At 55.4% G+C, this 14,885-nt stretch overlaps 5 protein-coding genes and 1 non-coding gene across 6 annotated transcripts; 3 read left to right on the forward strand and 3 right to left on the reverse strand.

Moving 5' to 3' along the window:
* Window positions 1–1,238: 1,238 nt before the first annotated feature.
* On the reverse strand, window positions 1,239–3,948 carry CYME_CMS325T. Its single transcript, XR_002461669.1, has one exon. It is a non-coding gene; the product is annotated as a hypothetical transcript (transcript).
* A 114-nt stretch (window positions 3,949–4,062) lies between these two features.
* On the forward strand, window positions 4,063–4,875 carry CYME_CMS326C (arogenate/prephenate dehydrogenase; the record flags this gene model as incomplete). Its single annotated transcript, XM_005538888.1, has 1 exon — window positions 4,063–4,875. One exon carries the CDS (start codon window positions 4,063–4,065, stop codon window positions 4,873–4,875), a length of 813 nt encoding a protein of 270 aa, XP_005538945.1.
* Window positions 4,876–5,843: 968 nt separating this feature from the next.
* On the reverse strand, window positions 5,844–7,022 carry CYME_CMS327C (pyruvate dehydrogenase E1 beta subunit, mitochondrial precursor; the record flags this gene model as incomplete). Its single annotated transcript, XM_005538889.1, has 1 exon — window positions 5,844–7,022. One exon carries the CDS (start codon window positions 7,020–7,022, stop codon window positions 5,844–5,846), a length of 1,179 nt encoding a protein of 392 aa, XP_005538946.1.
* Window positions 7,023–7,484: 462 nt separating this feature from the next.
* On the forward strand, window positions 7,485–8,483 carry CYME_CMS328C (hypothetical protein, conserved; the record flags this gene model as incomplete). The annotated part of the gene is made up of 1 exon (XM_005538890.1): window positions 7,485–8,483. One exon carries the CDS (start codon window positions 7,485–7,487, stop codon window positions 8,481–8,483), a length of 999 nt encoding a protein of 332 aa, XP_005538947.1.
* A 1,913-nt stretch (window positions 8,484–10,396) lies between these two features.
* Window positions 10,397–11,644, forward strand: CYME_CMS329C (similar to 3-beta hydroxysterioid dehydrogenase/isomerase family; the record flags this gene model as incomplete). Its single annotated transcript, XM_005538891.1, has 1 exon — window positions 10,397–11,644. One exon carries the CDS (start codon window positions 10,397–10,399, stop codon window positions 11,642–11,644), a length of 1,248 nt encoding a protein of 415 aa, XP_005538948.1.
* Window positions 11,645–11,759: 115 nt separating this feature from the next.
* Window positions 11,760–14,450, reverse strand: CYME_CMS330C (probable metal-transporting ATPase; the record flags this gene model as incomplete). Its single annotated transcript, XM_005538892.1, has 1 exon — window positions 11,760–14,450. The coding sequence occupies one exon, from the start codon at window positions 14,448–14,450 to the stop codon at window positions 11,760–11,762; it is 2,691 nt and encodes an 896-aa protein (XP_005538949.1).
* Window positions 14,451–14,885: the final 435 nt, after the last annotated feature.

Consider the following 14,885-nt stretch of genomic DNA (forward strand, 5'->3'; position numbering starts at 1 on the left):
TTCGCAGCGGAGAAAAACCGTCGATACTGTGTCGAACGCGAGCGTTCAACGAGAAAAACTCACTGAAACGCGAACAGTCGTGATGAACAGGTGCTCAGCGGGGTTTCCCGCACGGCACGCCGCGAGGCGCCTCACCCGAGTGAAGTGCCCGAGGAGCTTTTCGGTCACCTAGCTGCCTCCTAAACGCCACCTTTCAGCTAGCTTCGTAGTCAGTGCGAACTCCTTTCCGTCAGCGTTGCCGGAGCCCTGTACTGAAGCGCGCTTTCTAGCTTGACCACGAATGGTCGCCGCTTTTGGAAAGCACGGCTGCAGAAAGGAAGATCACGACCGCAGCCTGCCTTTGTGCAATCTGCGTCGTGCTCGGTAACAACCTGTATGAGCTTGGGTTAGAAATCCGCTTTAGCAAGTGAGACTCGAGTCTCCGCGGTACCGGGGATCACGAACCGGTTAGCGAGCTTGGTGTGCTGAAGGCGCCTCGTAGGGCACCAGGCTCCCGAAAACTGGTGTTCCTCTTCCAAGGCAAAGGTAGCTGCAATCGTTCGCTATGGAAAATCTCTCAAAGTCTTTGCGGTGGAACAGGACTCGCAACCAGTTTCGAGACGATCACGCCCAGAGAACCGGTGATAGAGGCAGGTCCGCGAACCGCGCCTGATAGACCAAAACCTCCGAACGAGAGCCAAGGGGTTCCTAGTCTTGCCGTGACCTCCTTCAAGAAAGCGCTTTTGTACGCTTGCGTATTCACTTTTTATACAAAGGTATGTTGTTCATCTCGAAAACGAAGAGAGAAGGGTCAGAGTGATAGGGCCAGAGGCCTTCTCACCGTCTACATCCATGTCAGATCATCATGGAAAACTGCACTAGTCGTTCTGCTCGTGCCTTATGACTTTTTTGATTTTTCTGCAGTACAATCTGGGTATTCATAGTCCAGCGATAGAGGGTTACGGAAACAGAGGTAGGTCTTGGGTTTTCGTCTGTCTTTTTTGGACGGCTCCTTGGGATTTTTGTCGCTGGACTTTGTTCCATCATCGGAAGCAACCTGATCCACGATGCACTCGTACAAGGGGTTCCTCAACTGATCGAAATCAGCATCCTATGCATTGTTAGATGACTCCACACTTGTTCGATCTTTACGGTTAGCAGGTCCAAATAACGCGTTCTTTCAACTATTCAATCTTTCTGGCCGAGGCAACTCCTGGGCGCAGCAATTCGCTCTGCGGGATTCACAAGCAAACACTCCATAATGTTGCTTGATGCGTCGTTCACACGCTCATGCCGAACGTTTACTGAACTTGTCACGCCAAATAATTGATTCTGTTCCGAGTACAAACCCTTCTATCTGTGCGTCCGTGTACAAAACGGCAATCCACAGCAGCATGATTTGCCTCATGCGATATGCTCCCAGAGACTACCGTTTCTCCTGCTTGGATGCAAAAGGGTCACAGATTCGCACCTAATTCATCAGAGCGACGAATATCAGGGGCGTATGTGTCTTCGCTTTGCCCGAAGTGACCATGGAAGGATCAAAATTTTGGGACTTGATCTCGAGCCTAGATTCTCCTTCCGGTACTTGGTACATCGTGGACAACATCATGTTACAGAAATCCTGTTCTGAACAGAGCAGCGTGCGCTTTTGTGTGCGTCGGACAGCGTACATGCAGGGCGGATCGCCTGGCTGAAGCTCGTGATCCTTGGGTTAAGCAGCAGTTGTGGAAACCGAAGAACGCGTCGCGAGGAGCCTTCAATACCCATCAAGAGCATCTACGGAGCAACAAGTGAGGCGGCCGTGTGGCACAGTTCGGTCTCCGGAGGAGGCGCAGAAGTTGTGGTGGACATACGGGACCACCTGACCATACGCAGGTGCGACAAATGCGAAGGGCGCACACAGACAGTATCCAAACGACAAGATGAAAGTGACATGCGCAACGTTGATCGAAACTACCGTCTATGCACGGAGTGTGTTGACTATGGCCAGCAACTACGAATTTCGGGTTGCAAACCTGCCAACAACATCCATCGATTGCAGACAGCGTAACCGATGGGAACGCAGCGCACTGGGTGTTTCAGGCACGGGATACGAAAGGGGACATGACATCAGTCACAGGAAAAGCCCTGGAAGGCCGCAGGCGATAGCAGCGGGAAACCCCCGAAACGTTAGCGTGCACGCTCGAGTCAGAGGACCCATTCCTATGCATCCTCGCAAATGCAGGGATGCTGCCTTACCGTACCCTCGCCGTCGACCTAGGGAAAAACGATTGCAAAATCCGTTCGAGAGTCATACCGAGACATATTGTTCACTCGTGGAGGCTCGTGTCGCGTCAGCCACAGCTCAAAAAGCCACGTATTGGGTTCATCGTCTATGCTCACTCGATGGAAGCGCCGTCGACCGACGACTAGTTCGACTTCACCTGCAGCCGCTACGTACCATTGAATTCCGCTCCAGACTGGGCCCGCACAAAACTCGCTCACATATTTGACCAGATAAAAAAGCGTGCTTGAAACCCTGCCTCGAAGCTTCTCAGGCGTCCATCGTTACCAGCGGCACTTGTTTCGAACGCCCACGCCTGCATTTCTATTGTTCAGAGCATCGCAACGAGAGCGTGTTTGTCTATACACCGACGTGCAGACGCCTCCCAGCCTTTTCGACCGGCCCCCTGCTATCAGCCTCAGCTTCTCCTTGCACACTTCGGAATGAAGAGGTTGTCCCACAAAATTCACTTGCGTCAGCACCGCGGATCTCGTCTACAGCATCGCACATTGTCTGATATTAAGAGCGGCGTTAACGTCTCGGTTCACGAACTCACTGCGTTTCTTGCCGCCGCTTGTACTCAGGATCGCGAGGATTCCTAGTACTCGTGCCCAGTGTGCCACAACAGTGTCGTCATCGGCCCGCCGGGCGAGCGCTTTTTCTCTTCTATTTTCCCTGTTCTTCTTCGTCATTTGCTCTATTTCGATTGATGGTCGGCGAATATGGTATTGATCGTTCACTCCCGGCAGCGGGTACTGGCGGCCCCGAAGGATACCCGACTTGAATGTCCATATCTTTATTTTTTTAAAATCGAACCCAGTTTGAGCGCGTATGCTATAAACCGCGAAAAATCGCCTGAATAGACTTCCGTGAGGGTTGAAATACGATTGAGACGAAAGACTATACTTTGCTATGACTTCAACGCAAATGGACCGCCTACGTTACAGCCACACGCTAATGATCAGGATCGCGTTTCCCTTCAACGGCGATAGACGCATCGTATCTCATGCCTCCCAGATATGGAGGCTGGCGTATCGACCGAACTATCTAGAACGAGGAACGGAGACTAGGCACTACATGGCAACTCGATAACAATTTCGATCCTCGCTACGATAAGCGCTAAAACGGGAAATCGTTTCCGAAGTGTCGAAAGTCTACCTCACAGGCGGCAGGTCCCGCGAGCCGGACGTCTCTCCCGGGCTGGTGCTTCATGCTCCCCCAGTGCCCGGTGCTGTTGCGAGGCCTGAGCAAATCGCCCGCAATGCACTTGATCCTGGGACCAGGAGCGCGTAAACTGCATCTAGGCGTCGGCTTGGTCGCCGAAGTATCCCAGTATATCGCTGCGCGCTCCACAGGCGGGACGTCTGTCTGCGCAGCTTGCAGACTCCCCGAATGCTTGTGTTCTCCGATGCCGTGCGGAACGGACCACGCCTCGAATCGATCCACTATGTAGTCTGGCAATGCCGTTCTGTCTCTATGCTGCATCTGCATCGCCGTTAAGGGTGCCAAGGCAAGTGCTCTAGGTACGCAAAGCCCCCGATAGAACGCACAAAACGACCGGTACATCCGAGAGGAACTCTATATGATGGTACATGGTAGTATTGCGCAGCATGATGGAAACTTGGTCGTTTACGGGTACCCATCGATCACGCAAGCTGGGACCCATGGTCAATATAAGCGACTTTTATCATCCGGAAATCGTCAAGCGTTGCGGTCGGTGCGCAGATGCGTTGCACTGCGACACGCCCAGAGGCCGGTGCGTTCCAGGCTCCGCCCGAGTGCTGCTGCTTGCTTGTCTGTTTCTTCTCTCGTACTTCATGGATCAAGTGAATAGTTCTAACTCACTAACAATTGCAATAGTTGGTTTCGGCAACTTCGGACAGTTTTTGGCGAAAGCGTTTGTTCAGGCCGGTCACCGGGTGATCGGACATTCGCGCACCAACTACGAAGCGATTGCGAGGCAGCTCGGTTGCGGTTTCGAAACCAGTGCGGATGCGCTGATGGACCTCCATAATCCTGACATTGTCGTGTTATCGACTTCGATACTCTCAACCGAAGAGGTCCTGCGCCGATTCCCGACAGCGAAGCTTCGGAGCTGCCTCGTTGTCGACGTGCTGAGCGTCAAGGTGTATGCACGGGAGCTCATGCTACGCTACGCACCTGAAGAGGCTGATATTTTGGCGACGCATCCCATGTTTGGTCCAGAGTCAGGACGTGGTTCATGGCGGGGCTTACCATTTGTCTTTGAGCGCACGCGAGTTCGTCAGCACGAGCGTTGCGAGGCCTTTCTATCTATCTTTCGGGAGCGTGGTTGCACGCTCATCGAGATGCCATGTCAAGAACATGATCACTATGCGGCGAGTACACAATTCATCACCCATACGACAGGTCGCATGTTGGCCGAGCTCAAAATTGCCTCCACACCAATCAACACCCGCGGCTTTGAAGCACTGTTGGCGGTTGTAGAGACGACGGTGCGGGATTCTTTCGATCTCTATTACGGTTTGTACCGCTTTAATCCGAATGCAAAGCAAGAGTTGGAGAAGATGCAGCGAGCACTCGAGCAAGTACGAGCCCAACTCGAAGCGTACGACCGCAAGTGTCGCGAGGCTGAAGCACGCTCAGCCTGAAACCCCAGTGGACGCTATCTTTCACGAGGTGCGAGACATGGACGGGATATATGGCGCGCTGTGTTGGGAACGGCCGTGTAAGCTGGTCGGCTGCTACCGGGAGCATCGCATCGAGATGCCCGTGCCTGCTCTCGAGTCCGTGGGCTCGGAGACCGGACGCTCCGGCGCTGCCAAGACAAGATGTCGATATGGGCGATACGTACACGATTGATGAATTTTCTGCAGAATGCTGAGAGGTGCCACGGCATTACGCGACGGTACTGTGGCGTTGCAACGCCCATCTTGCCACGGAGCGCCCACAGGCGCGCGCGCACACACACACACACAAAGGCCTTATTTTTCTGCTGACCCGATAGGCGCCGAGCTTCGCACAAACGCTTGCTACGGAGCTTGTCGGGTCAGCAGACAAATGAGGTCCTCGTGCTGCGACCTGTGGACGTCGGAGCGCAAGCCGGATCCGGCGATGACGACTCCCCGTCCGGATGCGAACGAGAACATTCAGCTGCCGCGCAAGGTTCCGGAAATCGCGTTTTTCATGGCATTCGCCATCGGGATGTTGCACTCGTTCGCTGTGTGTTGTTATTCCGGACCAGATCGCTGGTCATGCTGAGATTGTTCAACGTGTCACGCAATGGTGACGAATGGGCTCCTGCTGTGCGACATGAATCATTTTATACTCGTCATTGGGATTCTGGAGCCCAACGCATCTGCGAGCTAGGCACGTCGCCGTGATTCACCGGTTAAAGGTTTCACTTTTGCTCAAAGCGTAGTGTGCACTCAGTACAGCTTCAAAAAAATTGACAATGTGTCTGCGATACATTCGAGTCGATTCCAACGCTTGCGGCCTCTTAGGGACTGGATGCGTTACTCCAGCCGCAGCACATGTGCCTCGGAGGTAGCAGCTTGCGAAAGCATGGTCGTCGCTGGGAGCGCGCTGCGCGTTGAACCCCATGGCATCATCGCTGCGCTCACGATTGGCCAGCGAGGACAGCGGCTCTGTTGGCAGCCGCCTCCAGCCCTGGCCGTGAACACTGGCGTCGCACTGCCCGTTTCACATCATCTACAGACGGCAAGGCGCGCTCTTCCAGATTCTTTGCATAGGGCATGACAACATCTGCACCAGTGACGCGCTCACACGGGGCGTCCAGATAATCAAACGCTGGAGACTCTAGGATTCGCGCACAGATCTCTGCCCCGACACCGCTCTGGGGGAAGCCGCCCTCCACAGTCACACATCGGTGTGTGTGCATCACGGATTCAATGATTGTCTGGTCATCAATGGGTCGAATAGTTCGCAGATTAATAACCTCCACCTGGATGCCATCCTCGGCCTGCAATTCTTCAGCGGCCTGCAGCGCAAGCCCCACATACCGACCCAGTGCAACCACTGTGCAATCACTGCCCGAACGCGCAACTTTTGCCTTCCCCAGTGGTACGACAAAATCCGGCTTCATGACTTGTTCCGAGACCTTAAAGCTCCGTCCATACATGATTTCATCTTCAAGCACACAAACGGGATTGTCGTCCAAAATCGCCGCTGTGAGAAGTCCCTTGGCGTCTTCTGCGTCGAAGGGCATCACGACCTTCAGGCCTGGTACGTGTCCGTACCAGGCAGCGTAGCACTGCGAGTGTTGACCTGCGACACCCGCAGCGGCACCGTTCGGCCCTCGAAACACGATCGGCACTTTAATGCGGCCTCCACTCATATAGTGTGTTTTCGCTGCTGAGTTCACAATCTGATCTATTGCTTGCATAGCAAAGTTCCAGGTCATAAACTCCACTACAGGGCGCAGCGCACCACCTCGCGGCTCTGAACCTCGCGTCGCAGTGAACGCGGCACCGACACCGAGACCCGCGAAACCCTGCTCCGTGATCGGCGTGTCGATCACACGTTCCGTACCGTACTTTTCGAGTAAACCTTTGGTGACTTTGTAAGCGCCCTGGTACTGCGCAACTTCTTCGCCAAGGATGACCACGCGCGGATCACGTTCCATTGCCTGATCCAATGCCGTGTTTAACGCTTCCCGAACGGTGACTTCCACGTCACCTCCAGTTGATGCCCATCGCCGCACAGTTTGACCCAACGGTGACCTATGAATCAAAGTGTTCGCCCGACCAAATCGCGTGATAAACTGTGTCGCCACCATGGTCGCGTCTCGAAACGCATAAAGCGTTGAAACGCCACAAGCACCAACGATGCACCTATTGCTTCGAGTCGCTTGCGTGACGCCGGCGGCGATTCTTTTCCTTCATTGACAAAACGTGTACTGAGGCCAGCGTTCTCCGATGATGCGCTTTTTTCTATTCTTAGTTTTTTTGTGTTGTTTTCCAGTGCACGGTGAGGTATCTATCAAACCCCTACCTCCATGTTACATTACCGATACTTCATCTCGGATATTCTGGTCGTTTCACCGCCGATGAGGATGATGATCGCCTTTGTCGATGCACGCTGCATTCGTCAACTGAAAACCGCACCGGCGATGGGCGCGCATCGAGTGCGGCAGCGGCAATCGGCGAACGACGTATCGGGAGGGTATCCATTTGGATCGTTGGGTGATATTCTCGGTGAACGTCAAGTCGGTGTAAAGCGTTTCGTTTCATTTCACTGAATGTACGTACTCGTTGGTTGGGTTGGTTCCATATCTTCGAAATCACGTACCAGACGCTTTCAAGGAGGTGGGTACGATTACCTATGTTTTGAATTGCAGAGCCGATGCGTTGCCAGGAGCCGCGGGCGACAGCGTGCTCCTTGCCAGCGCGCGACCGCCAGGGCGCCGTGGTTGATGACCGGTGGCACAGCCTCGTCGGGCAAACCAGAACCATCCGATGAGCGTGAAGGTAAATCGTCTAGTGAGCCCCCTGCTCCGAAATATCGCGCGGAAGAACTGTTGGCGTGGTTGGAGTCTGCGGACCCGACGACGCGCCTCCGCGCGGTGCTCGCGTGCCGCCACCTGACCGCTGTTGAGGCGGCGCCTGTCTTGGAGAAGGCAGTGCGAATAAACGAACCCGAGGTGCAGAACCGATCCTTTGCGGCTCTCGCGCTGGGTTACTTGCCGAATGAGCGCTCGTACGAGTTGCTGTCCGGGATACTGCGTAACGATATTTCGGGCGAGGTTCGCTCGAGCGCAGCAGCAGCACTGGGGTATCTGGGCGAACGACGCGCGGTTCCCGAGCTGCGTATTGCGCTCTTGGAGGATTTTCATTGGTCAACACGGATATCTGCGGCAGTCTCCCTGGGTTTGCTCCAGGATGAACGCGCGTTTGATGCTCTGGTCGATGGTCTTCGGCTGGCGCGACGTTATCGACGCGAAGAGGGAAACGCTTTGAAGAGAGCTTGCCTGGGATCGCTGGGCGAGCTCGGGATGCCCCAGGCGGTGTCGCATCTGGTTTTTTATGCGCAGGAGCGCGACTTTTTGACGCGCCAAGTGCTAGCCGAAGCACTCGGGCGATTGCTTCATCGAACCCGTCGGCTGGAAGCTGATCGAATGACCCAGAGGCAACTGCAACTCGCACGAGAGTGTTTGGAGTATCTGGCCCGTGATGATCATGAAAATGTCCGCCGCGCCGCCCAGCTCGCTTTGGCAAATCTTTCCGTCGTTTCCGACTGAAAACCCTCTGACGCTGCACGCGCCGGTCTATGCCCAGAATCCGTATTGAGACTCTGACGACATGAACCAGATAAAATATCTTTTTTGGCTCTGAACTCGCTACTCACATGGACCTCTGCAAGTCCCGAGCCGTCTCCGCTTTACGCGTTCCCAGGGCATTGCCCAGCATCGTTCTGGAGCCAGCGCCGGTCACCCTGTACACGGAAGCATCCCAGAAGCTTCGCCGGAGGTGTGCAGCGTTTCCAGCGCAAACACGCGACCGGAGTGATGCAGATCGGAATGCAGCAGCGCAATCATTATCGTGTTATTGAAAGGTTGGTAACGGAGGCTTTTCTATCCTGACCTAGAATGCCGTTAAACCCGTATCAGATGAATATCGAGAACTGAACTGGTTGTTGTGGTGCTTTCGTGCGATATTTTTCCATGCTCTTTTCAGATGTACAGTCGGGATATGCAAAGTGCAGCAACATGAGCTACTGGATGCATGTGTCGTGTTACGGCTTTCGATCGTTTGTTCGGTTGCGCTCTTTCGACGTTTTGCCGATGACAATCGTGACTTGATCGGAATCAAGCGGATTCTCAAAGCCTTCAACCAAAGCTTCGTAAAATAACCGATATCCTTATCTGATAACAACGCAGAGGCCCTTGCAACACTCCTTTCCATACTTGAAACATGCTCAACTCATGCATTCTTCATGTTTGCAGTCTTTCGGTTTCAACGCACGTCGTGCGTGCAGCAATTCGCACCGCTGAATTGACGAGAAAATGGACGGGACGTCGTCCCGTGATTCCTTGTTCAACAGCTCATGCCGAAATCTGACGGGACTTTTTTTCTTTGATTCCTCACATAGGATATATGCTCCCAGAGGCTCCCGTCTTTTCTGACCGCCTGGATAAGCGACTTGGACCTGGACTCGAGGCACCACAGCGATCGCTTCCGATCCCGAGCGCGTCAGTAATTTGCGCGAAGCGAGCGTAGGTGGATCCAAAAATTTCTCGACGTGATCTCGAGTGTGGATTTTCTTTCAGCTACTTGTTTCATCCTGAACAACATTGCGATCTACAAATCCTATATCGAATCAAACAACATGCGTTTGCAGCGGAAAGAGTACTCGCGGAAGGGATGGCCCAATGAAAGCCCGTGATCGTAGGGCACGGCACCGGGTGCGGAAATGATGGGCGGCATCGAGGCGAGCCTTCTGTTGAGGTACGGGTATGCAGGGTGGGATGAATCAGGCGTTCAAGCGGCACGGGTCGGCCCTCGGAAGAGGACAGGTTGGTAGACTTATAGGTGCACCTGACCACGACGAAGTGTCTCGGCTGCGAAGTGCGCTTCCAGGGATGAGTGCAAACAGGATGACAATTCCAAGCGACGTTTGTATTGCAACAATCGCATGTGGATGAAATGGGTCAGCAACAGCTGAAGGGATCGAGAATGGGACTCGAACGCCACCACCAACATCCTTCGACTGCTGGCAACGAAACTCGAGGGGAGTGAGAGACCGGCTCATTGAAAGCCGGGAATATGAAAGCGGACAAGGAAGCTGTCGGAGAAAAATCGCATCATAGCTGGTTTTGATGGCATTAGGAAAAGACGCAAACCTCAAACTGGACCCCCGAGTTAGCTGAGTGCACTCATCGCATTTTATTCTGATACGGCTGCTGTCTGCGATCAAGATACCCCTGTTGATTGTTTTGTTACCGTATGCGCCTGCTCGTTTGGATTCTGACCTGGCTCCCTTGCAACCGAGAAGCAGCCGGTGCTGGCGAAAACACAGATGCTGGCTCGCCGCGCACCGAATAACCTCGATACGCTGCAACTTTGGCAAACGTTTGACGCACGTCGCTAAACCGTTGAACCAGCTGCCGCGTATCCCGTCACTGTACTGCGAACAGGTCGCGCCCATGCGTTCATGGCACGAGGCACTCGCAAAGTGAACAGTTCATCGAAAACCGGCTCCAGTTCGGTTGGCAACGCCGGCCCCGGTACTCGAGTGGCGGTGGTTATCGGAGGCGCGGGCTTCACCGGCCAGTACCTCGTGCGTCGCCTACTTCAAGGTCTCGAGAAACCGTTTTGCGAGCCTTATGGTGAAGTACGGATCGTGGACACCCTGCAACCTTCGGCGGACGTAGCAGGTGACGCTCGCGTTCACTACTTTCAGGGCGCTGTTGGCGCTGGTACCGACGACTTCCTCCGCGAGGCGTTCGCTGGAGCCACCTCGTGCTTCTACGTCGCTTCGACGGACTCAAGAACGCTTTCCCGGTCTCGGGCGTGGCGGACAAACGTCTACGGCGCGATGCAGTGTCTCGAGTTCGCTCAGTGCTCGGGACTGAAAGCGTTTGTGTACACATCAAGTCACAACGTGGTGTGTGATTTTCGCACACCTATTCGTGGCGCCGACGAAGTCACGAGCCGCATTCCCTCACGACACTGCGACGTCTACTCGGCAAGCAAAGCGGCCGCAGAACAGCTCATACTCGCCAGAGACACACCCGGCCAGCTCCGCGTGTGTGCTATTCGACCGGTGGGTATATACGGACCAGGGGAACAGGTTCACTTCAATCGACTTTTTCAATTATCGCGGTATCTGGGCATGCACTGGATAGAGACCGTACCTCACGATCCGTTCTGTATGGATTGGGTCCACGTCGAGTCGGTTGCGGACGCGTTGCTGCTGGGAGCAGCGGCTCTGATGGATCCCGAACGTCAGCCACTGGTTGCTGGCAAGGCCTTTTTTGTCACCGACGACGGCGGACCGACGAGTGTCCAACGAGTTTTCGATCCCGTCCTGGAAGCCGCAGGCATTCGCCTGCCAAAGCAACGCTTTCGCGTCCACTGGCGTCTTCTGTATGTGTTTGCGCTGATGTGTGAGCTCGTCGCATGGGTGCTGGACGATAAGCCGCTGTTGATGCGGATGGAGATCCGCAAAGCGCACATCGCCCACACCTTCCGAACAGACGCTGCTCGACAGGCGCTTGGCTATGCTCCACGGTATACAACCGCCGCCGGTATCCAAGCTTGGGCAGAACTTGTTCGCAAACAGTTGGCTGGTCGTGTGCTCGAGACAGATCCGATCGAGATTCGGCGTCTGTGTCGTCAAGTAGCCTCCATATCGAGTATATTTATCATCGTTACTGCTGTAGCAGCTTCGGTTGCTTAATTGCGTTGCGTCGGTATGTAAATCTCGTGTGACTCGTGAACATGCGCTTTCACGTCGTCGTATGCGTTTGGAATCGAGGTGCGGCCAATACGTAGCGGAACGTTCATGCTGCGTGTCAGTCCATGAGCAGCCGCAAGCCGCTGAGGCCAACCAGCAGCGTACCCCCTTCGTGGAGCAGGACGGCGGCCCAGAGGGGCAGACCACCCGATACCGCCCCGATGGCGGTACTCACGATCAGAATGAGCGCAATGGCTACATTCTGGGTCATGACGCGCTGCGTCTGGCGGCTCTTCTGCAGATACCATGCGATGCGACGAATGCCTTCGGGGTAGCCATCGACAAGCACCACGTCGGCAGCGGAAACCGCTGTGGCACTGTGAAAGCCGATCGAAATGCCGGTAGTGGCGAGCGCAAGCGCCGGAGCATCATTCATGCCGTCGCCAACCATGACCAGTCGATCTGGTTGTTGTTTCACAAACAGCATTTTGTCTTCGGGACGAAGGGCGTAGCGCACGCAGTCGGCGGGCACACCAACTGCCTCGGCAATCGCCAGTGCAGTTTCTTTCGAGTCGCCAGTCAGCAGCTGCACGGAATAGCCTTGGGTTCGGAGCTGTGCGATGCACGCCGGTGCCTCTTCCCGCATCTGGTCCCAGAAAACCAGCATGGCAACGGTGCCGTCTTCGCAGCAAAGCAGGGCCGTGGAACGCCCTAGCGCAGCCTGCTCGCGCTGATACGCTTCCAGCTTTTGATCAAGCTCCCGAGTAGTGGGCGTCGGGCTCTGGGGTGCGTTTTCGTGCTCCAAGAGCGTTGCGGCAAAGTCGAGACGCCCCAAGCGGACGCGGTGACTGAGTGCGTCAGCGCTCGCCGCGTCTAGGTGCTGGTCGCTGCCCCCGCCGTTGCTAGTGACCTCGCTCTCGGAATGCGGGGCCTGGAAAATGCGTCCTTCCAGACCGGCGCCGGCGCATACCTTCACGTCGTGGACAAGGAGCGGCTCGATGCCAAGTTCAGCGACCGAGGCAGCCACTGCGCGTCCCAATGGGTGCACCACATGCGCTTCAAGGCCAGCTGCTAAAGCCAGTACCCGCGCTATAGCTGAGGCATGCTCCGCTGGCGGGTGCTCAGCTCGCAAATCCCAACGATACGGCAGATCCTCTGAAGCAGTAGAAGTATCTGTAGCAGCGTCGCCCGTTGCTGCCATAGACGCAACGGTTACTGCTGATTGCCTCGGCACCCGAAAGACCTGGATCTGGTGGAGTTCGGGTTCTCCCTTGGTCAGCGTACCGGTCTTATCGAATGCGACTTTGTCACAACGCGCGGAGGCTTCCAGGGTGCGCGCTCCGCCCTTCACGAGCACACCGCGACGGGCCAAAACGCCCAGCGCCGATGTATACGCAACTGGTGCCCCAATGATCAGCGCACAGGGTGATGCCACGACCATAAAGCCAAGGGCGCGTTCGAATGCCTGCCGCTGAGCGCGCCATCGTACCGGTTGTTCCTGGGGCGCCACCGCTCTAACCCCGTGCCCAGAGTGTTTCGGTGTGCGTACCGGGGTCAGACCCGCTACGATAAAGACAAGCAAAGCACCAGTGACAACAAATCGAGAGTAGAGCTGCCCGAAGCGATCGATCCATCGCTCCAGCGTCGGTTTGTTCTGCTGTGCGTTCGTCACCAGACGGGCAATACGCGCCACTGCTGACTCGTGCACTGGTCGCTGCACGCGGAGGTAAAGCGACCCGTCGACTGTTCGAGCGCCGGCTGCAATGAGTTCCCCGTCGCGAACACGCCGCGGAACGCTCTCTCCTGTGATTGGCTCTAAACTCACATAGGCATCACCACGAGCAATCTGGCAGTCACAGGGGACCACTTCTCCGGCCTTGACGAGGATCAGGTCGCCTGGAGTCAGCTCTGTTACCGGAACTTGATGAGCGTCGACGGTATTCAGAGTTCCATTCTCCGCAACTAGTTCGAGCGGGGTGTCCGTATCGCTGGCGCGACGCAGCCGCCACGCGTACTCGGGTACGCTGTCTCGGAGAGCGTCCAGGTCGCGACGCGCTCGAGCCCGGATGGCACCCTCTGCTGCTCGCGATACCGAGAACAGCACGAATAGAAGGGTTCCTTCCAATAAATGACCCACGGCTAACAATAGTAAAGCGGCGAGGTTCATCAACACGTCCACCGATAGAGACGGCTTACTCAACAGCGTCCACAGCATCTCGAGTAGCGACGGCAGTCCAGATAAGACAAGACAAGCAAGAACAAAGGCGCGTTGCATGAATATCCAGCTAAAGTAGATAGCAGCGCGCTGGGTTACTCGCGGAAGAGCGTGCTGAAGCAGGGTCAGTGTGCAAGCGGCGCACCAGAGACCAGCAGACAAGCCTTGCAGCTGGAGCGAGTCCCGCCAGCCAACAAGTCGCTCGAAAGTCGGCTGCAGCGGTCCAAGAACTCGGAGCAAGCCTGTCGTGCGTGAACCAGCACCAACTGCGTCCTGAGCGCCGCAGCATGGAGCAGCGTAGGCCTGCGCTTCAGACGAGCGTGGAGACGCGGTTGCGCTTCGCGTGCCACTGCTCTCGAGTGCGTGGCGTTTCTTTGTTGGCTCAGAATCATTGTGACACTGAACAGCGTACCGAATCGTAACAGCGCCGCGTCGTCTACTCAGCTTCGTGGCTGCGGTTGCGTGCTCGCCGTCAAGTCGCGTACGCCGCTGGTGAAACGGGTGACACCCACGGAACCTCCTTCGATCGAGTTCCCAGCCGCAATGAAGACGGGATATCGGAACCCATTTCACCTGAAAAGCCCAAGTTGACATACTCGATAAAGAGCGTGCCACTCGGCAACACACACTCGTTGCCGGGCCCGTGAGGAACAGCACCTTGCCGCACTGTCGCTAGGGATGCAGTTTCTAGATAACGTTTCCAGAGGGCAGCGATGAGTCTCCGTGCGCGGATGCGCGTCCTCATCGCTTGAGCATCGTGATCGCCCGCCGTTGTACCACTGGCGATCATCCGCTGCGCGTACACGTATACCAGTGCGTGTCCATGGATGCTTTTCTACATGCATGCCTATACGTGTCCAATGGTATGTATCCATGTCCATGGGTGCTTTTCTACATGCACGCCTTTACGTGTCCAACGGTATGTGTCCGTGTCAATGGATGCTTTTCTACATGCATGCCTATACGTGTCCAATGGCATGTATCCGTGCCCATAGATGCTTTTCTACATGCATGCCTATACGTGTCCAA

The sequence above is a fragment of the Cyanidioschyzon merolae genome, chromosome 19 (genome assembly GCF_000091205.1).
Source record: "Cyanidioschyzon merolae strain 10D DNA, chromosome 19, complete genome".
Classification (NCBI taxonomy): Eukaryota; Rhodophyta; class Bangiophyceae; order Cyanidiales; family Cyanidiaceae; genus Cyanidioschyzon; species Cyanidioschyzon merolae.